The sequence below is a fragment of the Dinoponera quadriceps genome, unplaced genomic scaffold (genome assembly GCF_001313825.1).
Source record: "Dinoponera quadriceps isolate SergipeBrazil2010 unplaced genomic scaffold, ASM131382v1 scaffold113, whole genome shotgun sequence".
Classification (NCBI taxonomy): Eukaryota; Metazoa; Arthropoda; class Insecta; order Hymenoptera; family Formicidae; genus Dinoponera; species Dinoponera quadriceps.
The window spans coordinates 1,367,619-1,392,951 of NW_014554899.1; the positions used below are offsets into that span (position 1 = coordinate 1,367,619).

The 25,333-nt window shown below is 45.7% G+C and overlaps 1 protein-coding gene across 4 annotated transcripts in view; it reads right to left on the reverse strand.

The window, feature by feature from the left end:
• The window catches only part of LOC106742458 (TGF-beta receptor type-1), a 38,329-nt gene that overhangs the window by 10,820 nt on the left and 2,176 nt on the right, over positions 1–25,333 (reverse strand). For 2 of the 4 annotated variants that reach the window (XM_014615392.1, XM_014615391.1), the window contains exons 2-3: positions 19,769–19,883; positions 3,931–4,136 (exon numbers count right to left, since the gene is read on the reverse strand). In XM_014615392.1, coding sequence (XP_014470878.1) covers positions 3,931–4,136; positions 19,769–19,883 — 321 coding nt within the window. Of the gene's footprint in view, positions 1–3,930; positions 4,137–8,321; positions 8,477–13,879; positions 14,038–19,768; positions 19,884–25,333 lie in introns of all 4 variants that reach the window. The other 2 variants (XM_014615395.1, XM_014615393.1) reach the window with 2 other exon arrangements.

A 25,333-nucleotide genomic window follows, 5' to 3' on the forward strand; every position in this document is an offset into this window, starting at 1 on the left:
GCTTTCATTCCGGCCCGTCGAAATCCGCTGGTGTGTAGATATCGACGTGTCACGCGCCTTCCGCGACTGCTCTACACTTACACCGTGGAAAGCTGATAGCTCGAATCGCGTGCCCAGATATATCATATGAAAAGAAAAAGATAAGTAGAACCACGATAGATAAATGGAAACATGGACCGTCTTCTGTCGTTGTTGATCGTTTTCACGATATATAATTTAATCCCGCACTCTCTTTCCTTTTTCCCCTTCTTCTCTATCCTTTAGAAAATTCATTTAACGCCCGAGCACACACAGGCTCGTCACTCCCGCACGGTTCATGCGGTAAATCCCGATATTTTTTTTTTTCGCTAAGAGGACTGTGTATAATTTCACGAACTAATTTGAAATGTGAAAGAGCGTACGGCCGCGGGAAAGATTGCAAGCGCGCGCGGTTATAACGCGACACAGGAATGTATGTGTGCTCTAGGATTAACATATTCAGTTATACGCCGAGCGATTACACAGTCCACGTGGAATACCCTCGGCTTTTTTTATCAGATCTTCTCTCTCGGCGTTGCAAAATCCGCCGGTATACCAGCGGTATTTATCTTATCTGCACGTAACGTACACAAAGTACGTTATCTGCCGCATCCCCTCTTCGTTGCGCGAACTGGAAATGCGTGCGATATATGAGAGAGCGCGATATCGGTGACATCACGCGCTTAAAAGCCATTAGAGACGCGAGCTTCCATCGATTTTTCGTCTAATAAAATTCGGATTTTGTACTTCAGTGATATATTACGGAGGATAATTGAAAAAAAATATCAGTCATCAAAAAGTTAAATTTAATCCCGTTACACGTTTAAGATAAAAAGTACGAATGCCTGTACTGAAAAAAGAATTTGGTGTGAATATTAAAATTTGGTTGTGTGCCGGCGAAATATTTGATTACTGCAATCAAATAATCTAGATTCACATACTAAATTAAATTACTAAAGTAAATATATACAATATACAAGACTACAGTATTGTATATACACTATACGGAACTAAATTACTTGGTTGCAATAATCGGATATTTAATCGGCAAATATTCTTCAAATTTTAATATTTAACACTATATTCTTTTTTCAGTGTGAGCACGCACTTAATTGTAGACATTCTTGTTAATTTGGCTTTCAAATGCGAACGTTTAATCTTTAAACATAAAATATTTACATATATTCAATATATATACATATTCTATGTTGAAAGTTTGAATATTCGTATTTACCAGAGCAACAAGAATGTCCAGAGTTAAGTGCATGTCCAGGCATTAGTATTTTTACCTTGGTATAAAAAAGATAAATGAAAAGCTCTCGCGCGTGACAGCTTTTTCCGAAATTTCAAAAACCTGGATAAATAGCACCATCCTCTAATCAATAATATCAAATCAATCCGTCGAATCGAATCTTCGATTTCACGTCGACAGGCAGACGTTCCATGTTAACGCCGGAGTGTGAAGCGTATTAAATGCGAGAAGTGCGTGACACCTCGCGTCTAATGTACAGCATCAATTTATCCCGAGCGTCATTTTGCATTATGCAACGAAACAACGCCAAGTCCTGCGACCAAGTGTCGAATTCTATCCGGCAAAAAATCGCCCGACAGCGGAAAAACACGATAAACGCGATCACGATAAAGAGAACCGTCGGTCGGTGGCAGCTATTCTGTCCGTTCCTTGTCTTGTCAGCTCGGCACAAGCAAGATAAATGGCACGAGAACGTGAAACGCCGGCGAACACAGAGGTGGAGAGAAATAGAGAGAAAGAAAGAAAGGAAGAGAGAGAGAGAGAGAGAGGTGTGAAAAGTGCGCGCCTAGACAATTCACAAAAGCGTAGAAAATCGATAATCGATACCCCGCTTTTCTCATCACTGTCGCGTGCGCGCTCGCGCGCGCACGTGCCACGCCAAGGTCGCCGTCGGAAAAGTCCCTTTTCCCGCCGATTCGCGACCCGCAAAACGAAAAGCTGAAAGCGCCGCGATTTGAGCATTGACGGACTCGCATTCGTGGCGACGAGAGGGACAGAGAGAACCATTGTTTTTTTTTAACAGAGTTTCCATTTGAAGGGAAAAAGGAATGACAAACAAAAATTGCCAACGAAAAAGAGAAACACAAATCGGAGCGTCCCCGAGTCGAAATTTCAGTTCTGTATTAAATCTTCGGAGGTTTTCTACAGCGCTTCCTTTGATGCTACAAACGGGAAGTTATTTCCGTTTTCTCCACTTGAAGACTTAACGTAGGATTAAAAATTTCCCCAGGGAGGTTTAAATTCCTTTTACAGCATTGAAGGAGCATTATCAATGCTTCTTTGATGCTAATGGAAAGTTATTTCCATCGTAGTAGACTTAATGTAGAACTAAAATTTCGATTCGGGGTGGTTCAAGACAAAGCTGATGACTTCACGATAATTATGGAAATGGAGACACATTACAACGAGGGTGAGAAGGTTCGCCGTAGGTTGCCCGAACATCTGGGAATCCGTCATTGATCTCGAGTGCCATCGAAATACAATCAACGGCTCGAAAAGATTTCGCGGGTCGCGTCGCGTCGTCGGGATTCAATGGCTCGTTTGATTTTGCGCTTCGACCTCGCTATTTCCGAGAAATTCGGCGATACGTTTTCCTCGTCGCACTTGTCGTTCGGTGTGTTGCGGATCGAACGTCCGTTTTCAGATGTGTGCAAGTGATTACGTAAATTGTTTTGATGTAACGACGTGGTCGATATAAAACTTATCAAATCATCGTGACACAAAGAAATAGATAATTTAACGTCCAATAACTGTCACTCGATGATTTAGTGTAAGGAAAAAAAGATAGAGTTCACACTAATTCACGCTGATGTTGATTATCAAAGTCGCGCGTGTCGCGTTCCGTTATCGACACCGCTGCCCGACGAGGAAAACCGCTCGGTGTTCGTCCGGCGGATTGTTTATTCAATTTTACCGAACTATCGCGCGGAATTATACGCGATTACAGCTGCCGCTAATTATCGCTGCGCGAATCGTCTCATGCCACAAGTCAGCGATTACAGAGAGACGAAAGTTCTATCGTATCACGGCCGGCTGATCTATTCAGAACGAACGAAGCGGAAAATGTGCCGTGTATCGTTCCACGGCGATAAATATTATTCAACGAAATGAGCGCGATCTCAGAATTATTCCGAGTTGGAAGATTCTTAAGGTAAAAGTAGCTACGCCCAGCTAAAACTATTCAGTATTATTAATTTACTATTCCTTTTTTAATAGTTTATGGCAAGTAACTGGCCAAGAAATAACAGTCAGCATTTTTTGGACAGTTTCTGAACAGGTACTGTTAATTAATCCAAGCCAGTAAAAACTGTTTCTGTCTAGCGACTAGTTTTTCCCTAACGTTTTTCTACTCGGGAATACTTTTACCTCACTAGGTGACGAATTCCACCGATCTCGAGGAGCGCGAAGAGACGAGAGAAACCGGTGAGAAATTCGTCGCAGCAGCGGTGATTCATCGGGCGACGCAAAATTCTCGCGACGTGAGAACTCTATTTAAGAAGGAACCGATGACGATTACTTGTATTTGCAAATGTTATTATATAAGAACGATGGGACGATATGTTCCGTCGCTAATAGCTCCGCGACGGCAGCGATTTTGCGCGCGCGTAAAAAGGCAGACGTCATAAATTTCGAACGATCGCTAGAAATGAAGCTACCTTTCCCGCGCGACACGTCTCTGCGAAATTTATTCCCTCTGCAGCTCGTCCCGACGTTGCCCCGACGTTTATTACGAATCCGCCATTGAATCCCGGCCGATTCACTCTCGCGGGCTTACTCTTTCGTGAGAATCTCGTTCGACGGGAAAACGAAGTTCGCGGGACCAGAGCGACCTTGGCGGCGAGGAATCCCGCGGCAGCCCCTTTAGCTGCGATTTATTGTACCTCCTTCGAGGTGGTTCACGAAGCGAGAGTACGGCCGACCACTGGGCTCGTGAGGAAGAAAGGAGGGCCTTAGATCGCGATTGCAGTAGTCGGAATGATCGCAACAGGCGACCACCGGGATGTCATCTTGATCGCGTAGCGTATTGTTCGAGGTGCACCAAATGGAGTAGACGTCGTCCGGGAAGAAGTGCGTCTTATTGTAACACCTGGGAAAACAATTGACATGACGAGTACTGCCGCGGACTGCCGCGGCGTTCGCGTCGCCGAGGAAAGAGACGAGAAATAAGAGAAAAAAATGGGAAAAGAAATGAACGAAAAAGAAAGAAAATTAAAAAAAAAACCCCAAAAAGAGAGCGGAGACGTTCTCTCCATCTTTCGTGGTTGCCGCAAAACGCCGATATCTCGCGACGTACGCTCTCGTGCAGACGTATCGCGGAGATACGTAATTAGCGAGTCACCGAAGGCGAGATTTTAGCGGAGCGACGTCTGAGAGACAGACAGTGGCGGGAACGCTAATGGCAACCTTTTAAACTGGATAAGTGTGCTTACACGCGGAGTTTAATAAGCTGTAGAGAAGAAGAAGTGATTAGCGTACAACTAGATCCGATTGCACCGGCGTCGGTCAGCCCCGATCGCGATTAACTCGATTGCTTCTCTGTTTATATTACAGCTGACGCTGCAATTTAGAGCTGTAATCGGGAGCTTCGGAGCAGTAATTTGCAATAAGGCTACCTAAGCCAAGGGATAATCGCTGATCAAAGAGTCAAGTAAGCCGACGTTGCCGGTGCAACTGAGTCTTCAGGAGAGTCCGTACGTGTCTAAGGAAAATCTGCGGAGATAGCTGGATAGATTTCTTCTTTTGCCTCTGTATGTACGTGAGAAAATATATATTTGAGACGCTGGAGAAATTTGTATGAACTCTTACGAACACGTTACACATTTTCCTTAATCACCTGCAGACTGATATGAGTACACGTACACACCGTGTCTCGTAGAGTTCGCATCGGAATCTTCTCTTGAAAATCTTAGCATTTTGTATTTCCTGACGACTAAATCCTGGATTAAACGATTTCCGAAAATAGAACGTCAATTCAATGGAAGGCATATCAATCCAACAACAAAATTCTGAATTTGTCCGAAGTCTTCCGATGCGAATCTCACGACACACCCTGCTGCAACAATCGGAATTCATACGGACATCGACGGAGAAAAAAAGTGTTTCGTCTTATTACTCGTAAAAAGGAAACGTATATCGTCTCGGTGCGCTTGAAATTCCATAGAGACGCTCGGCAGCATAAAACGATAAACAGCTACATAAAGTCAGAAGGCATGCGGAGGTGAAGATATTGCTTCGTGGATCTCTTCGATTCTCCTTAACCCTCGCAATCTCAAGAAGGGTTCCCGCTAAAATCTACTTTTTGTCTTGCGAGGGTTAACGATAAACTCGGCATGAGATGTACTTGCGAAAGGTGAATTAATAGCGATGCGATCCCAATGAAAACGATCGATTCTCAACGACTCCTTCTGTCACGATTGCGAAGCTTTTTTTTTTCTTCTTTCGCTCGAGATCTCACGTCAATCACGTCGGCTCGTTCTCCGATGTAATGATGGAGCCGGGTCGTCAAGTATGTTTAATATTATTGCAAAAGCTAATAAAAAAAGATAGGAGAGTACCGTGAGTTCTACAGAAAGTAGCGTCTGGGTGAGTTGCTACTTCTTTCCTACGAAGGGCTAAGGTAGAGAAATAGATACGGAAGAATATTTACAAAAGCCACAACTGTTCCTCGAGGGCTGCGCGCTATCGGGGTGTTACTGCGGAGTGGTACTATCGTTACAAAGAGAGAGAGAGAGAGAGAGAGAGAGAAAGAGAAAGAGAGAATGCAGAGAAGAGAGCTGTGGCAACATGCTATCGGTGCTTTCCGAGTTCACTCGGGAGGACTTCCGGTGTTGGGATACGCGCTCGTAGGTAAGAAAATACAGAAGGAGATTGCCTCGAAGCGACTACGATATCTCCGTAGGTGGCAAAACATGTCTCGATTATTCTTCTTCGTTCTTTTTCTCCTTCCTTCGGACATCACTTGAAAGTGTTCGCCGCGTATTATTATTATCTTATACGTGCGAATTTGATTACATCTCGCGTATTTTGCTATTGTGCTTTTCATCTATTTCACGTATTAGACATTTCGATACCGATCTCGTCATCTGGCTGTAAATGAGCGGTTCGCCAATAATAATAGCGAGCCGCGTCGCTCGCAGACGCGGCGCCTGTAAATATCGCGGGCGTGTGCTGCTCGGAGGGAGCGGGAGAAAATGGAGAAGTGACGGAAGGTAATGGGAGTGTTGAACGATTATTGATCACGCTTATCTGCACTGCTCCTTGTTGCGCGCGTGCCGTGCGAAATATTGCAGCATCCGTCTCTCTTCGAGCGGAATCGTTGATAATTCGATCAACTTTCGCGATGCGACGTGACGGTGGACGGATTTTGTGTGCGTGTGTGTGCGTGTGTGTGAAGTAAAATCGAATGCAATGCACACAGTGGTTACACGTGTCGGTACAACGAATCAAGACGTTCAAACGAAACGATGCCACCGATATTGATTAGCGCGCGCCGCGCGTACACGCTTTATATAGTCCTTTAATTTCACGTCTCTCTCTCTTCCACTGTGTGTGCCGCCTCCGGCGACGGCGGGACTCTAAAATACTCCATCGCGGTTCAAGAAACCACGGTATAAAATAACCCGGCACGTTGCGCTTTATTGGACGCAATGAACGGCGAACGAGAGAGTGCAACGTGCATCCGCGAATGCGCGAGTAGTGCATCGCGTGTGTAAGCTGCGTGTAGCGTGGTGCAACGCCGCGGAAGCTTCATATTCCGCATACAATATATATATATATATATGCACATGGCATTATACACGGATATAGAAATGTACACGGTGTACCAAAAGCAGACGATAACTTAAGAGAGTCTTTGCCTAATCTGAAGGAATCTTTGTCGTTAACAAAAGAAGGGGGAAAATTGTCAAGCACACATACACATGAGACAAGTACGTTTGAATCCTGAAAAGATTACAAATGTAGGAAGTTTCAGAAAATGATTGGAGAGATTACAAATAAATAAAATAAACGTTTTTATTTCTCTGATTTTTCGCCAATTTTATACACAATTTTAATTTTACACAATTTTGACAATGACGTGAATGGAACTGTCTTAATTATCGGGATGTTACTATAAGAAAATGGACGATCTTCATTTCCGTTAACGCGGACTCGATTTGTGAAAATCCGCTCCTTAAGTATCGCCGGAATGACTTTGGAACATCCTGTACGTGTGTATACGCACAAATAACGGGGGCGAGAGCGCGACAGAGAGCGTGTCAGAGCGAGTAATCGAGACGACGTAGCGCGAGCGAGACAAAGGAATGTACATTGCCGGAGACCATGACGTAACGCATTATTCCGACCAGAAAAATGGCCCGCGACTTGGCTAATTCCTCGACTACATGAAAACCCTCTAACCGGTGCTTGAACCGTTTCCATTCTGTAACAGATGTGCTGGGAACGGCTGTGCGAGTCGCGCGCGTATTCCTCCGCGCCGCGATGCTCCCCTCACGCGCGTCATGCCGAGACCTTTCGAGGCGCGATCGATTCTGTCAAGGAACGGATCTAATCTTTAACGTCGCGTGGGATATCGCTGTTATTTCTCCCGAATCGATTAAAAGCATCGGACCGAGTTATTATTCATTCGACGCTAATCGCGTGTAAATCTCGGAATCGATCCGTTACGAGGATCAACCGAGAGCGGAAGCTCAGCGGCGGAAGCTCGCAGGAAGATTCATGGACTCGCCCGGAGCTGCCCCTTTAACACTTAAGTAGTCGCACGGTCAGGTCAGGTCAAACTGATCTCAAACTTAGGAACTGTTGCTTTATACCGCACACGGACTCGCCTGTTTCATCGTCCTTGTTCTCTCGTTAATCTTAACTCGCTTCCGAGAACCTTCGCGCGATGTAACGCGAATGTTAAGTTCGTACGAAAGCTCGCGCGCGTGACTGAGCACCTTCCAATCGCCGAGAGCCGAGTAAAAGGACAAGTCGTATCCTCCGGCAATGTATCGCTTTCGATTCGTCGTACAGATCGACATACAGAACGGTAACAGGGAACAGCTACAATCATTCCGAAATAAAAAGACAGCGAGAATATATGTACAAGTGTCGCGCGACAACAGACAGGCGTAGTGAGAGAAAAATGGAAAGAGAAAAAAAAATAGCAATAATAGAAAGAGATACAGAGAGAAAGAGAGAGATAGAGTGTGTGAAGAAAGGAGAGTAGCAGCAAAAGCCCGTGCCACCTGCAGAGTTTTCGTAACTTCCAGGTCTGTTTGGATTGTACCTTCTTTGTTGCGAGGATGCAGCTGGGGTTTCAGATTGCGATTGCAATAATCCTGATTGCAGCACTCGATGACGAAGGTCATGTTTCGCGAGTCGCTCGTCATGCAGAGGATGAACGGCTCGGGCTGCGACGACGACAGTTGTTTATGCACGCACCTTCAAGCCGATTTTGCACCAGTTTCAGAAAACGAGATCGCGAACGTGGTGGTTCGGAAGCGACGCGCGTCGCGTCGCGCACTCGATAGATCGCGAGACATCGAAAGGGGCAGAGGGGAGGATGGGGAGAAACGTTTCGTGCGGTTTCGAGGCAAAAACCGATGCGAACGGGAATCCGATCCTACGGTAGCACGACAAAAAGGAATTAGCGCATTTGTACGGCTGCGTTCTCTCCGAGCCTCCGGTGGCCGATATCCCGATTATCTTCTACGCCATTTGATATGATTAGAGGCGTGTTAAACGGCACTATTAACGGGCCAAGCGTTCTCGCATGCTGGCCAACCGATCCTCATGCGTGAGTGTACACAATAAAAAATTTTGTTCTTAAATAAAAAAATTCCACTAACCATTTTCCTGTTACCTTAACTAGGTGAATATGTTAAACAGTATTTTAACAAAGTGAATATGTTAATTTAAACTATGTTAATTTAACATATATTTGTGTAGAGTCGGTCACATGACGATTGCAATTTTTTTACACGTTTCGAAATATAAAAAAATACGACGAAGCGAACCTATAATCTGCGAATATGCGCAGTAGATAGTCAGACAATAGATATATGTCAAAATGACACATACACATTTAATTTTGACATATACATATCTAATTTTGACAGTTGTCTGACCATCTACCGTGCATGTTCGTGAATCATAGGTTCGCTTCATCGTATTTTTTGTATGTTCTAAAGTATGTAAGAAAAAAAAAAAACTATTGCAACCGTTCTGTGACCAACTATACTTTTGACATATTCCCATGTAGTAACACAAAAACTTCAGTAAACCGTTATTTACACAAAACTTTTTACTGTATATGGGCTTCTGAAATTTTTCCTTTAGCTTGATATGACTTTTCGAAAAATGTCAGGCTTCCAGATCTTAAATTCGCATTCGACTTTCCGAACACTTCGACCCGTCGATTCAGCCAATCGATTATTTCGTCGTGCTACCAAAAGCACCGAGAATTTCCCGACGCGTGTCTCATCAGACATGTTTTTGTTTATTTTTACAATTTGCCTAGAAATCTCACTCGATTTTCGCTGCTTTACCTGATGAAAACGAGGATGTCGGTCGATTATTCCTCTAAGTCCGACAGTGATTCAGACTTTCGGCATTCTCTTTTTCAAAAATCGCGCTTCAAGGTGATCAACTTCGCTCGAGTCTCACTGCAACGCGCGACGTTCGATCGCTTCGATCAAACGAAGCGGGGGCGGCGAGGTCTCGCCAGACGAATCGAGTTACACAACTATGCGGCCGGCGATTAGCCGATAACAATTAGCCGCGACGTCTCGCTCGAGTTCGCGGCCGGCTGAGTTACTTCGCGCCACAACTCACACGGATGCGGATGCTGTGTCGAGGGAGAGACAACAGGGTCACCGTGAGCAAACTCCAGCAAAACCGTAAGAGAAATACGCAAAAAAGGAACAAAAAGAAAAACGAAAACGAGAAAACGTAAAAAAAATCCGGGAGAGGATGCGAGTGCGGGGCGGCTGGTAGTCGGGCGGAGGAGCAAGAGAAATCCGCAATACCGTGCAACTCAACACACTCTCGTGGTATACCTGACATATGTGTGTGTGGGGGTAGCCAGCGCAGGGTAGAGTATATAGCCTTCGTATACCTTCGTGATTCCTGAAATTCTGCCGACTCCTGTCGGGATGGCGCATCGGGAACGTACAACGGTACACACAACTCGTGGTATGAACAGCGATACGGCCCCGCGCGTCCAACTCGCGACGCGAGTCCGTCTATCGATCGGACTTGTTCTCCACGGTAACCCCGACGAACTCGAGAGGAGAGGCACGGATCTCGAGTCCCGTCGGGGGGGAGAGAGAGAGAGAGAGAGACGCGCCGGATCGCCCGGAAACGATCGTTTCATCAAAGCAGGCACACCTCGCACATTCTGGCAAACCGAACTCGGCACAGCAAAGAAAATGTGGGTTAGGGGCAAACGATGGACACCAGGATGCAGTGTATGTTTGTTAGTAGTCGGGGCGTCTCTCAAACTCGACTGTGCTCTACGGTAAAGCGCGGGTACTCCCGCATATTCATGAGGGATGTGGTTCTCTAAGGTGTTTCGCGGCCGCTTCGGCGCGTCAAATCCGAACGTGGAACGACGATGATCGAGTGACCGACAATCTAGTAAACGCCAACTAACAGTGACATTACATCAGTATTATACGGGCTCAATATCTCCTCTAAGATATTGAGGCATCTATCTTTTTTCTTTCACGTCGGCTTACATCGAACACTATACGCACTGAGAAACTCGTTTAGTTGACTGAAACAAACATTCTTGTTTGGATACGGTCATACAAATACTTTGATTGCGAGAACCAAACTTTGGTTCTCACAACCAAAACATTTGTTTACTCGCATCCAAGCAAGAATTTTGCGTGAGTCAACTGAATGGGTTTCTCAGTGTAGTATTCACTTGAATACTGACAGCCTAAGTCGATATTTGCATGCTACTTTGACGTTTTTAAGAAATGCGTCTATTTAGGCGGCTTATGGACTAATAAAACCTACTTTGACGATACTAACACTTTTTAACTTTTTTTTGAATTTTTAATTTTACAGATGATATTTTAACGCCACCTTCAACAATCTATTTTCACGCTCAGCAGAAACGGAAATTTAAAACATCATCAAAGTCAAAGTAGGGTTATAATTATATTATTAGAATTGAAATTGAACCTCTTTTGCTATCTTAACTCTTAATATGAACTCCTATTTGTAGAATCAAAGGTTTAACATGGTGCTAAAATTTCGACTTGGAAGATTATGTAATACAGCTAATTCGCTCACTAATTCTGTTGATTTTTTTCATACGTCACCATCTGTATTCAAATGCTCGATTTCACGTGCAATCAAATAGTTCACGTGTCCATTTCTGATCACATACTACCCATGGAATCCATCTACTCTAATTTATTGTATTACTGTTTATCTGCGACAATACATTTATGTATTAAAGAGGCCATCCTCGTCAATAAAGATTATTAGTATTAGTATTATTATCACCTACTCAACAATATAAGATGCAATACAACACACGTTGCATATAACAGTTACATCGTCGAGCGAGAAATTATAATATTGATATAACGTTGTTGTTAGTCGGCGTTCACGGAGAACCAATCTCGCATCGTCCGTCAATTGAAACCGCAGATACCCAGATCGCGTCGAATGAAATTGCAATCCCCGCGAACACATCGTCCTTGCGACGGACGGTTTGCTGCGTGTTTTCCCATTCCGCGTGATGGCGCTGTTCCGCTGCTATAAAAACGTCGAACTCAAGTACCGGTCTTCGAGCTCGGAATAGATTCCCGAGTTTGCTTAATGCTCGCCGGATATAAAAATGTACCGTCGGCCATGGTCGGCCGCGGAGTCTCATTCGCAACGTATGCAAATTGCGGCTGGTCGCGACACGCGCGTCAAGGTGAGCCACAATACGCGCTCGCGTGATTCGATCGTCGCGAATCGTCGTGTACGGACCGCCGCGTCGGCCGTACGAAATCTCGGACGCACGATCGCTCGTCGTCGTATATCCTCCGCCTGACGCAAACGCTGATACACGTGAGCGATCGAAGGAGGAGAACGACGATGACGACGACGGCGGCGATCGATTTCCACCGGAAACGTCACGACGCGCAGATCGCGACACGACGATCGTCGCGCGACCGGCGTGTCGAGGAACACCTCGCGCGGATTAGAAACGGTGAGCGCGCGAGGAGAGTCGAAACACGACACCCGGCCGCCGCGGGGAATGCAGTTAATGATCTCGTTAGGAAGTTCGTTATTAAGTCTGTTTGCACGGTTAGTGCGCGTGTGGTTCGGCCGATCGGTGTAGACGTATTATTATACGCGTCAAATACGCGCGCACGCTCGTGCGTGCGCGCGTGCGATGGATGTGGGCGTGTATGCAGATGCAGGAGTAACGGACGATTAAAGTATTTGTCCGCTGCTGCTTCTTGCCGATGAAAAAAACTTGATTAAACTTCCTGTCGAGCTGGTCGCGCTGCGCCGTTCGCAACGGGAGACCCGGAAAACACGGGAAGCACGCGTTTCCCTCTCTCGCGCGAGCGTGCGCTTGGAAAATGCGGCGTGATGTTTGTTTGCCGGGTATTTATGCGGAAACGCGCGAATCCACATGAGATTTTACGATTGCGGCTATGCTAACGGCTAATTTCTGCGAAATTCCGCGTATTATTACTTGTTACTTTAGATTCTCGCAGCCAGCACTGGCCCGGCATCGGGTGATAAATCGGGCCCGCCGCAGGCTGCTAATTCTTGACCGAATATTCGCATACGCGAGCAGCATGAGCGTGTAGCGCGCGAGATACCGAGAAGAATGGCGTTTGTTTCGCGTTCCTATATGAATTTTTCGCCGAGATACGGACGTTCGAAGATTCCGGCAAAAGCGACGCGCGCGAAGTTCTTTGCCGCCGATCGGCGGCGCGCGTAGTACATTGTAGCGAGTTCGAGCCGCGGATTTCACACCTCTCGGCGGTGTGGTCGGCGAGAAAGGAACGGCGCGCAACATTGTAGTCGAACGTCAAACGATTCGCCGCTCGTTAATACCATCGCGTAGAAACGCCGTAGCGACACGGGGAAAATTGCATTTCTGCAGTCTTGAGCTGAAGATAAGCGTGTTATGTAACATGAATGTGATTATGTAATTAAAGCATTCTCTTTTCCCATTAATCAATTATTATTATTACTCTTAAATGTACGTTCGAAAGCGCGATTTCAATGTTGAATCGAGCGAATCGGTGGAAAAAAGTGAGACGAATTGGAACGAGAATATTATCTCCGATCTGTTACTGCGAACGAATAGTAAACGATGCGAGAAAAAGAAATACTCCTCGAGATTATAAGCCGCGATGCGTGACTAGACTAGACATACGATTGTTTGCCGGCGATGGCATCCAATATTGGACGACGGATTCTTGGCCAATGATTGACAGGCTTAGATCAGCCAAGCGTTGGCTCTGTTGTTGCAACGTCTGGCTATCCTATATGGGAAGAGGCGATTTTACGCTTCACGCGGAGCGCGTTTCCCGACTGCGAGAGAACCACGCTGCGTTGCACGGCGCGCCGAAGGGTGCGTGCGGCTATGCAACTCCGCGTCTGCTCGGGGTGGCCGACGTTATTCCGCGTTCCGCCTTTATTGTAGTTATTCAGAGAAAGTCCATGCTGTCCACTCGATCTCCGATATGGTTAGTGTGTAATAACGACGGGGTATGTTATGTATGGAATGGTTACGTTTTTACACACGTATAGAGACAGACAAAAGAAAGAGAGAAAGAGAGAGAGAGAGCCCTCGTCGAGCCCTCAGCAGAATACCTGACGATAATTCGGACGAGTCGGGAGATAACAAAACGGGATATAAATTCTGGTTGCACAGGTCTTTATCGCAGCAGATCCGCGAGCGATAGATGCCCGGCGTGCTGTCGCAGAAACGGGGCGCTTCCGGCGGCAGCCAGTTGCTTTGGTTGAAGCACCTTTCACAACACCACAATCCTGCGTTTAGTCCGGAGAACTCGCGCATCGTCCGATCGCGTAAGCCGAGTTTCCGAAACTTTAGCGACGCGCGCTTCCCACCGCGAGAAATTCAACGGAGAAATCTACACGATCGCCGACGGAAAAATCAGTGGAAAAAAAAAACGGAAATGGCTCGAAAAGCGACAGTCCTCTCTTCGACGGATTTTGGGGATGCCGTGGCTTCGAACTCTTCGAGATGCAAACGATTCGAAAGGAGATAAATTAGCGTAAACATTTAAAAGGAATTTGAAGTATTTTCTACTTGACTCTGATAGAAATGTATGCAGTTTTCCTAGACGCCCATCTAGTTACTGTCTAATCAGTAATAGTTTTTTTATTCATTTATTGTTCTGTTTTCGTTTAGTAAGTGGATTCAAATTTTGTGCACATTTTGTGCGCGGTAACTGCAGGGAAAGCTTTACATCTTGATTGGGATCCCAAGTAATTTTATTCCTCAGTTACTACATTGAAAAACCCATTTAGTTGACTCAAAGTAAAGTCTTACTTGGATGTGGACAAACAAATCTTTTAGTTATAAGAACCAAAGTTTAATTGTCTGAACCTGAACTGAATCAAATCTTTTTCATTTTTGTTTCAGAGAACCCAACTTTGATTCAGGGAACTAAACTTGGAATCTCATAACGAAAACATTTGTTTGCCCGTATCCAAACAAGACTTTTGTTTGAGTCAACTAAATGGGTTCCTCAATATAAAGTTAATAAAATATCCAGTAACTGCTCAAAAAATACATGAAATTTCTCCCAAGAGCTATTTTTCGATACCTTATATTTTCTTATTCTTTAAAGCACAAAAAAATAGTGAAAACACGAATAGATACAGTAAACAAGGCAAACAAACAATATTCGAGACATTTTCCTTTGTTCAAATGTCGAGTATCATGTTGGCGACGAGGACGACGTCGCGACGTGCCGATTTTGCATTCATGCAGTCGCATATAAAATTGCCCCGTGCTGCTTTCACGCTGCGCTCCGATCAAGTAATCTCGGTCGCGCTATTTTCAATGCGATCTCCGGCCGAATTATCCGAATTATCCGTCTGGCACATTAAGCATTTAGGGGCCGTCCGCACGTCTGCGACCTCAGATCGTCGCGCTGCTCGGCCGTCTCGGTTGATCTGCTTCGATTTCGAGAATGCGCCAGCATATCAAATGCGTTACACTGGCGATTATTAAACTACCAAGCTCGCAAAATCTGCATCATTATAACGGCAGTAAATTAACACTTTCGCTATTAGAACATCAACGTGACAATTTTATCAGAAAAAGAAAACTATTTCTTATCTCACTTTCGTAATCACATCGTCCCAATTAACGTTTATAGTGAATAAATTAATACAGTATTTATATCTGAGTTATAAGATAGTTCGAATCTTCGTAATTTATTTCCTTCTACGATCTAGTCTCTACACCCTGAGCGCGTATTATTCTCGACGCTTCGATTACAAAAGGTTTGTTCTTTGATCTTGCACTGGCTGCACTAGTTCACGAAGTGTGCATCCCGATACTCACTGCCAGTATCGCGAGTTCTATAGTTCATGTTACGCGTACTATAGATTTGCAATACTGGCAGTGAATATCGGGGCGCACATTTCCTGAATTAGTGTAGCTTGGAACAAAAACCGACCTAAAACTCGCGTGAAATTGCTGAAGGCGCGAAAAGGCGCCGTGTACGAATTAAATTTCACTTGTCTCCGGCATTCCCTTGAAAACACGGCGAAGAGAGGCGTATGATATCGCGAGATATAAATGTAGAATTAACATTACGCATTGTGTGTCCGACGAGTTAGACTCTCATCCTTCGGTACACCGCGGCAGCATGTCGACGATAAAGAAAATGTCGATCTTTCCACGGTCGAAGGTCGAAGGTCGGATACATGGAACTCGCACGCTCCGCACGCGCTGCACTATCTGACCAACTTTTGACCTTTCGAACGTCGCGAGCGCCGAGCTTTTCCGAAGTCGTCGCGAATTTAAAAAGTACATATGCACTTATTCGAACGGAGTTGATGAAATCATCGACGGAATGTTGACGCCGATGTAGGGACGATGACGGGGAGAAAAAAATTTGCAAAGCTGCGCGCGACGAGGTGTGCGCTGTCACAATGTCGAACTGAACTTCGCCGGTCGACTAAAGGGAAGGAGTGGGTCCCTTGAGAATCCAGATTATCAGAAAGAAGTGCAAACGACCGAAACCGACTCGCGTTTTTAATCGCACCGAACGACGCGCTTCCGAATCCGAAATTCGCGTATTCCACACCGAAAAATGGATCTGAACCTACCCGGCAATGGTCAACCAAACGCGTTTTGGTTGAAGCAAACAGAATTTCCGGTTACACTGAGAGAAAAATATAGTTATTTTCGGGGACAACAATATCCTTTTTCCAATTTAACCACAAAAATGGCCGAGAAAACTATTTTTCTAGTAAGTGTTGCTATAGTGTCAGTGATAATAACCTCACGTGCATGTTGCTTCTACTATTTTTGTGGTTAAAATAAAAAAAGATACTGTCCCCGAAAATAACTATATTTTTTCCCAGTATACAGGAAGTTTTTTGTTCATGGGAATCAGAGATTTTGTTTACTTCAACCAAAGTGCGTTTGACTGTCCATTGTCCATTGTCAGGTAGAGCCGACCGAACCTATTTTTCAGTACAGTACGGATTTGTCCGGTGCGGCCACGTGAATTCGTTCCCGACGCGATCTCGTCCACGTGTCTCGTGGGTGACGTCTCAAAAACGATAGCCTCCGGCCATGACAGTACATCTCTTCATGATCTAGCTGAGGTTTGCGAATTGAAACTTGTGTGTGGCTACCCCCACGCTAGTCCGTTCGTTCGTTCGTTCGTTCGTTCGCGAGAAACTTCCTCGATACGCTTCGAGATCGATAGCCGCGGGACCGAGGGGGGCCGGGAGGGCGCACGAGAGTGGGCGGGAGGGTGATGAGGGAGGAAGGCACCTTCGAATTTCGCTGCCCCGCTGGCCCCCGCTGCCGAGTTTACCCCCCGCGATCGATCGCGAGCGGAATTTCCGTGGCCCAGCAGCGGCCGAACTTGAAATCTCTCTCTCTCGCCGCGGCGTCGCGTTCGGTTAGCAGCGTTACCAACGCGACGCACGGCCGACAACAATAATTCGTTTCCGCCGAAACGGCCGCTAATCATGGCCCGGGTCCGGGCGAGAGCGCAGGCTGGAAGACCGGCTAAGCGTTCGTTCGTAGAAACCACTAGGAGGGACGACGTCGACTGCGAGGAGGGCATCGATCGCGACGTCGAAGCGAAACCGCCGCTGAAGGCCGCTCGTTCGATATGAAGTCCGCTCACTCGCGAGGATAGTGACCCGAGCACTGCGCCGTAGCGCGAGGTGCATGTGCGAATGAACGTTACGTAAAGGAAACTCCGAGTTAACGGAGCCGGCCGGATCGTCGTCCGTCGACGGTGCCGACTTCGAACGTGTGCTTGACTCATTAGCGCGTGGATCTCGATCGATCGCGCCAGCCGAGAGCGAATTCCCAAAATCACGTCGAGGAAATCGCGACGAAGAAGACGACGGCAGGTTAAAGATCATGTCTCAATTCTGATTCGAATTCTGCTAAGAATGCAAGGCAACGCTGAAGACTGAACGATGAATCTCGGAAATCGCGTTGCGAGGAGGAATACGAAGGAAGGTTGAAGATATAATTCTAATTCTGATTTCGATGAGAATGTAAGACAATGCTGAAGACTGAACGATGGGTCTAAAAAGTAACATTGCAATGAGGAATAAGACAGAAGGTTGAAAATAATTTTAATTGAGGTAATGTTGATAATTGAACGATGAATCTAAGAAATCATGTTGTATCGAAGGGTACGATGGGAAATAAAAGATAATTCCAATTCTGATAAGAATGTGTAAGACGACGTTGAAGGTTGAACGAAGAATCTGAAAAATCACAGTGCGGTGAGAAATACGACAGAAGGTTGAAGATAATTTTAATTCTGATTTTGATAATAATGTCAAACCGGCTTCATACGATGTGGCAAATGTAGGCGAACGTTGGCAATTATATTGATCACATACGTGGGCAGTCCGATAAGTAATTAGCCTACAAAAGAAAAACGAAAATTTTGGAAAAGTGGCGATTTATTTCTCAACATAGTCTCCTTTTAGCTCGATACACTTGACCCAGCGATGCTCCAACTTCTTTAACCCATCTGAAAAATACGTTTTCTCGAAGTCTGCAAAGTAGGCCTCCGTGGCGGCGATGACCTCCTCATTCGGCCAAATTGGTCGAATTGGACTACGAACTGCTGCCCCATCCACCGTATTCTCCAGATTTGGCCCCGTGCGACTTTTTTTTGTTTCCAAACTTGAAAAAGTCACTCGCCGGGCAGAAATTTGAGTCGAATGAGGAGGTCATCGCCGCCACGGAGGCCTACTTTGCAGACTTCGAGAAAACGTATTTTTCAGATGGGTTAAAGAAGTTGGAGCATCGCTGGGTCAAGTGTATCGAGCTAAAAGGAGACTATGTTGAGAAATAAATCGCCACTTTTCCAAAATTTTCGTTTTTCTTTTGTAGACTAAGTACTTATCGGACCGCCCTCGTATATAATATATCATACATAATATAACATACATAGTCAATATACAGGAAAAAATAATTTTAAATCAATGATAGACATTCTCATATATAAGCAAGAATATTATAATATTCTTAGAAGATTTTTAGTTTTGAGTCGAGTGCATGTGATACTTGCATCAATACAAATTCAATCAAATCAAGATTAAAAATCTTCTAAGAAGATTATACTTGCATGTACATATATGAGAATATCTATCGTCTTAAGACAAATTATTTTCCCGTGTACAATTACCAACGTTCGCCTGCATTTGTCGCGCGGAACCGGCTGGAAGCAACGCTGGAAACTGAACGATGAATCCGAAAAGCCACATTGCGACGAGGAATGATGACGGAAGATTGGGGATAATTCCAATTCTGATTCTAATTCCGGTAATAAGTATGACAACGCTGAAAACCTCGCTCGGGACTAACCGCCTACTTAAACACGTTCTTCTCGCACGAGCGGTGTGTCAACGTCGATTACATCGCGCGTTGCTGCTACGCGATAAGCCGGAGAGCAGATAACGCCGAGCGTTAGTCGCGGATCTCGTTCCGCCGCGAGCGCGAGCTTAGAAAATCCGCGCTAATGCCGGTGTCATTGACCGGTCGCTAACAAGCCGTCGGGCCAGACGCGCTACGAGACCGCAGGAGAGTCCGATTCATTATAAAACGTCGATGCGACGCGCTCAACCTACTACTGCCGCTCGAGACGAATGCGATTTTCGAATCGCACCTAAATCGACCGCGTCGGCATCAATGATTTCGCGGATGTCCGACACACACATACAGCTCGATCGATATAGCGCCGCGCTGCAAATCAACAAATCGAATAAAGAAGCTGAACGGTGACGGAGGGGGAGGGGGGGACAGGTGGCAGGCGATTGGGTGGATGAGCGGGTGGATTGGATATGATTTGTCGGTGACCGGAAGCTCACCGGTTTCGATCGAGCGTTCGTCCGATCGGCGACAAATTCACCGGCTACCGGGAAGATGAATCGTTAAATAGGTGGTCTCTCGAGTGTATAAATCGCGTGTATACTCGTCAATGGGGAAAAATCCAACTCGTGCAGATACATTACCTGCGAGCATACGTGACGACATCGTTCTCCAGGCTCGTGCTGGCGAAACAATAGCCATCGGTCTCGCACGTGTAATTGGCGTCCGCGCAAATGTCGCAGTAACACTTCAGCAGTCCTGAAAACAAAGCGGGGATCTCGTTGATTAACTTGGATCGTTTACGCTTACACTCACGCTTACGCGGATCACCCGATATAAAATGGATCGAATGGTGATTATCCGTTCCTTTTTTGCGTGAAGGCTCTCTCTCTCTCTCTGTCTCTCTCTCTCTTTCTCTTCCTCTCTCCCTTTCTCTCACGACGAGGCCGAGATGGATTATTTGACGATATCGAATTCCAGAGGTGAAATAAATTTCGCGCAAGAGCGCTTGCGTGCTCCGCTATGGAATGGAAGAAATATGGGTAGGAAGATATTATCGTGAAACGCTATATGGCACTTACCACAATTGAGGGGCAGTTTATTTTACGATAATATAACATCGTCGTAGGTCTCGCAAATATTGACATGCAATTTTCGAGATACATCGAATGCTCGTCGATCTAAATTACTCCGGGATGTTTACGCTATCGAGGAGGTTTTGTATTTGCAGGCTGTTCAATAATTCAAGAACACATTGCGCTGGGAGCTGAGAACTAATACAAACACTTCCACAAACACGATACGTCGCATCCCCGTTGCCAGAGCCAACTTGGAAGTTTTGCAATTGCCAATTAATAACCGGAGAGAGATTATGCGTCTTGAAATTGAAGAATCTAAGGATCGAAAACTTCGACATGGTCTAACGATAACAAAAGAACCGAGAAGATGTGGCGGATCTGAAAATCCGGTAAAAGTCTGACATCGGCATTACGTGACGGACAGGCCTGTCCTTCTTTATGTGCTTTTTGTTCGCCAAGATGAAGAGGAGAAAATGGACGGCTCGTAAAAAATTATATGGACTCGGGAAGACCTTGGAGCTTGAGTAACTATGCTCAGGTATCGTTACTCCTGTAGAAGCCGAGGTAAGCGAAGCCGCGATAAGCACGTCGAAACTTTCGTTGCGATGCGTCTTAACGTAACTGTTATTCCTTCTGCAAGTTGAACGAGAAACTCTCGACGAGAATCGACCCGGTACTCGACGGCGTTCGGATGCAACAGGAATGATATTTCACCGTCGCAATGTAAGAAATATGAGTACTCGCGATACGCCGATATTCACTCAAACGCGCTTTTTACGTACATTGTCGTGAGACGTGCTTGTGAAATAAACTTGAGATGCACAAGGACTGAGAAAGAGCAAAATAATCTCACTTTGTAATGTTACGCATGACACGCATTGATTTAAGAGCTTACGTATCGTCATTAGCACACTCGATTAAATCGTATATGTAAATGAATGTATTTTTATTTTTAAATTTTTAATGGTTCGACCGTGACATAGCTGCACAGAAAAAACAAACAGCTTCTAAAAAACTAGCTTCCACGGCTAAAAATAAACTACAAGTAAAATTTGCAAGGTAAAAAGCTCCACATAATATACACAGTTCACATAATATACATAGTTGAAATTTAGTTAATATAGACAATTCTTCCCGGCCCTGTATCTAGTTTTTAGCTCCCACAGTTAAAAACTAGGACTACCCTGAAAAATCTATTTAGTTGACCCAAACAAAATTTGATTAGGATATGCTCAAACAAATCTTTTGGTCGTGAGAATCAAAATTTGATTCTTTGAACCAAAAGTTTAGTTTTCTGACAACAAAACCTTTTTCATTTTCGTTCTAGAGATCTAAACCTTTGGTTCAGAAAACCAAATTTTGCTTCTCACAACCAAATTTATTGGAGCATTTTCTAACCAAATTTTGTTTGAATCAACTAAATGAATTTTTCAGTGTAATAACTGAATTTGAATTACTAATTTACTAGCAATTCCTCTTTTTCGTGCGCGAAGCGCGCTTGCGACAGGAAAAGTGCCCTAGAATCGCGTTCGATTATTAATTCGGTGCATTTGGATTCGCGATCTGTCGCGTAACGATCGCGCGCGCTTTATTTCCAGATCCGATTTTCAATTCAGCAGTTCCAGTGGCGACGCGGAGAATACGGAACGGTGCTCTTAAATCCTACATTCGTCAGACGGATGAACACACACGAAACGGCTGCGTTTCTACTGCCAATTTCACGTCAAGTGCGATCGCCGAGTAATCTCGCTCTCTCATAGTGATCATGCCCGATACGCGATCCCAAATTTTATCCGCTCGATATCGATCTCCGACATAAATCTGCGATAAGTATCAAAAACGATCTCTTTGACAGCGCTAAACCCGCGAAAATATACGAGCCGAAGTGTGCTCGGTCAAAGAGCGAGCGCCGCTGACGTGCGATATCGAACGGGCGGAGAAAAAAGAAGCAAGAAAAAAAGACGCAAGTGACGCTCGCATAACCGACCGGTATTAGCTCACCTTTTTTGCGCCCGGTATAATTCGCCGATTAATGCAACTGAACTGCCTCGAGTGTATCCGAGCAAAGTAATAAGATTTATTGTGAAACACGCGTGCTCGTAGAATATTCCACGCACAAATATACGTCAAAGTGCGAATAAATTTTTCGCATCGTATAAATTATTCAAAGCCGCGTGACGTCGAGTAAAGAAGTGCCTCACGACTGATGCGCGTCACTTGTACTTCGCGCGATGCGACCTTTCCATTTTCAATAATTAAAAGACAGTGTAATTGGATTCCGCGCGGAGAAAGAAAAAGCGACCGATGGTACAGGGAGCGTCAAACACCCGCGGTGCTCTTGACAGTCGCAGATTCTTTGACGTGACTTGGAGTTGACGTATCGGCAAAATTTTCTCGGAAATCAGTCGATCGACAATATTCCGGCGCTCAATGTTGATTCCGAGCGCGCGCTCTCCGCCGATTTTAACTCGCTCCGCTTGAATACGCCGTTTCTGATATACCTCTGTATACCGGTTGTCGACGACTTCTTTTTAACGAGGAATTCAATTCAATTAAGTCTCAAATTGAATGCTCGCCGAGAAGGAAATTGCATCAAAAATAAGACGTCGCTATTCGTTCCTTTTTTCTCCTCTTCCCTCCGAACAGCGTGTGTTTTTATTATGACGTCTCGCTCGCAAAGAGAGTCAGGGACAGACAGATATTTTTTTTTCGCAAGCTGATATCGATCGAAATCGCGTCACTCGACCGTCCCCCCCCCCCCCTATCACGGAGAAGAAAAATNGCGGTAAGACGACGCACGCGCGCGCTGAAGATTATCTACGTATCGCGGTTCGGTTTATATAAACGCCGCGTGGATCGTAGATTACAACAACCGAGAACTTACGACAGAGATATATACACTATTCTTCGCTCCATTACAAACCGGTCGACGCTGTGTGCAACCTTAATGGCACTTATCGTGCATTTTGCGCCGATACGGTGTTCGATATATCGCTATAAATAGTAGTCACTTCGTTCGTTCTCGATTTCGATTACAATGCGCCACCAACGAAGCCCGAAAGGGTAACCATTAAGGTAATCGAAATCGCAAAGGAAACGTACCGCCGCGTTTTTCATGGTTTCTCTCCCGGCAGACGGGCGAATTAATTAATTATCTCGTTCCTCCCCCGCCTTTATCTTTATCTCTCTCGCAGTGTAAATTTGCCGACAGTTGGCGATAATGAAACATCGAACGTTAATTTATCAACGCGAATTCGGGGATCGCGACACGATCGATGCTCCGTGTGTGTTTTTATCGTCGCGCGGAGGAAAAAAAAATTCCACGCCGCCCCGTTTGCTTTTCCGTTGTTCTTCCCGTCGATAGTCACCCCTTTGACAACGTTAATACGTCTTCTGCGAGCGACGTTACTTGATATGCATTTACGTGCACGCGGCGGCGTCTCGTCGCTCGCTCGCTCGCGCGCCTACGTATGTATGGAATCTCGTTAACATCGTCGCGGCGATAGCGCGCGGGGTTCTTTTCGCCAACCTACCTACGAGCGTTTTATCGGGCGAACCTGCAAACACTAATGGCCCGTAAGAATCCGCGGAATAACAATGTACCGGCCGCGGCGGGACGAGGAGACGGCGGAGGAGAAGGAAAGAGAAAGAAAAGAAGCAGAAGAAGAAGAAGCGGTCGTTCACGGCGTTTCGTCTATCGGACGCAAGAACGCCGGGGCGTGTGCTGCTTTTTCAATGAGGACTCGAGAGGCTGATTTGCATGCACGACAATTACCAAGCATCGAATTCATCAGAGCGGAGCCGTCGGTTTCGACGCAAGAAGCGTGCATATAACGAAGATATATTAGAGAGAACGAATAAAGAAGACGCTTTGCCTGGGAGGGCGCACGACCGTACGCGAGAAAGAGAGGGAAAGAAAAAGGGATCTTATATACTTTTGTGTGTGTGTGTGTGTGTTCGTAATTTAAATGCCCCGGAGCATATATGTATTAAAATGACGACGTGTAAAAATCAAACAACCGCCGGAAGACTCTCGGCGGAAGAAAGATAGAGAGACAGAGGGATGTGCTTTCGCGCCGAAAGCACAACCCCCGTGTTTCCAAAGGCTATTTTAGGTACGGGAATTTCTTCGGCCGCGCGCTTCGTAGCCGAAGGTCTACGAACTCGCGAGGCGAGTCTAAGAATTCAGCGCGAATCTAAAAATCGGAAGAGCTATACTGGCGATCGCTCACCCACTACGGGGAGAGTAACAGTTATCTGGACAATAAATAGCATAGATCCGACTGGTTACCCGCTTACTATCTCTCGCGCCGGAATGAAACACGAGGCGGTTGTTTAACGGAGCCAAACGCCGAGCGAGCGTGGAGATTACGCGGGGATAACCATCGCGCGCTTCGGAGCTATCGTCTATTTTTGAATTGCATAGATATCTGATTGCGAGCGAACGTACAAAAATCTCTAATCCTCGGGCGAACAAGAGAGAGAAAGAGAGAGAGAGGACAGAGGGGAAATAAAATGCCTGCAGTATGAAGCTTCATCCGAGCTCACGAGCAGCTTTACTCTGATTGGTCCGCCGTGAAAAAGGGAAATGAAGGAACTTCTATTCCGCGCGCACAAATTTTATATCGTCCTCAACGTGGAAATATTTTTGTCGGCGTTTTGCGCGACCACGAGGTGTCCCGGTTTCACCTGGTGAAGCAACGACGCATCGTCACGGTCGCGTTGCGCGACGTTGCGCGCGGGAGTTGTTCGAAGAGGCGCGCGTTTTTTTCAGAAATTTCTAACGAAGTAAAAGCAATCGTCGCGAAAGGGTTGAAACAGCTGTAACCGGTAGACCAGAGGGTGAAAACGCGGCTCGATGCAGCTCTGTGAAACGGCGCCGCGAAGAGCTGCTTCGCATAGGTAGCGATTGCACCGGCTCACCCTTCCGCATACTTTTCGGACCTCGTGCAGCAACGAGATTAAACGGCCCTTCTGTACACGACGGCGCGTTACTTACGCAACGTTATGTGCGCGCCGTCGAAGGGGAGAAAGAGCGGGAACGGGTGGGACAGAGAGAAAGGAAGAAGAAAAAGAGAGAGAGAGAGAGAGAGAAGAGGAACGCGCAGACTGGAAACGAAGGGGCAGAGG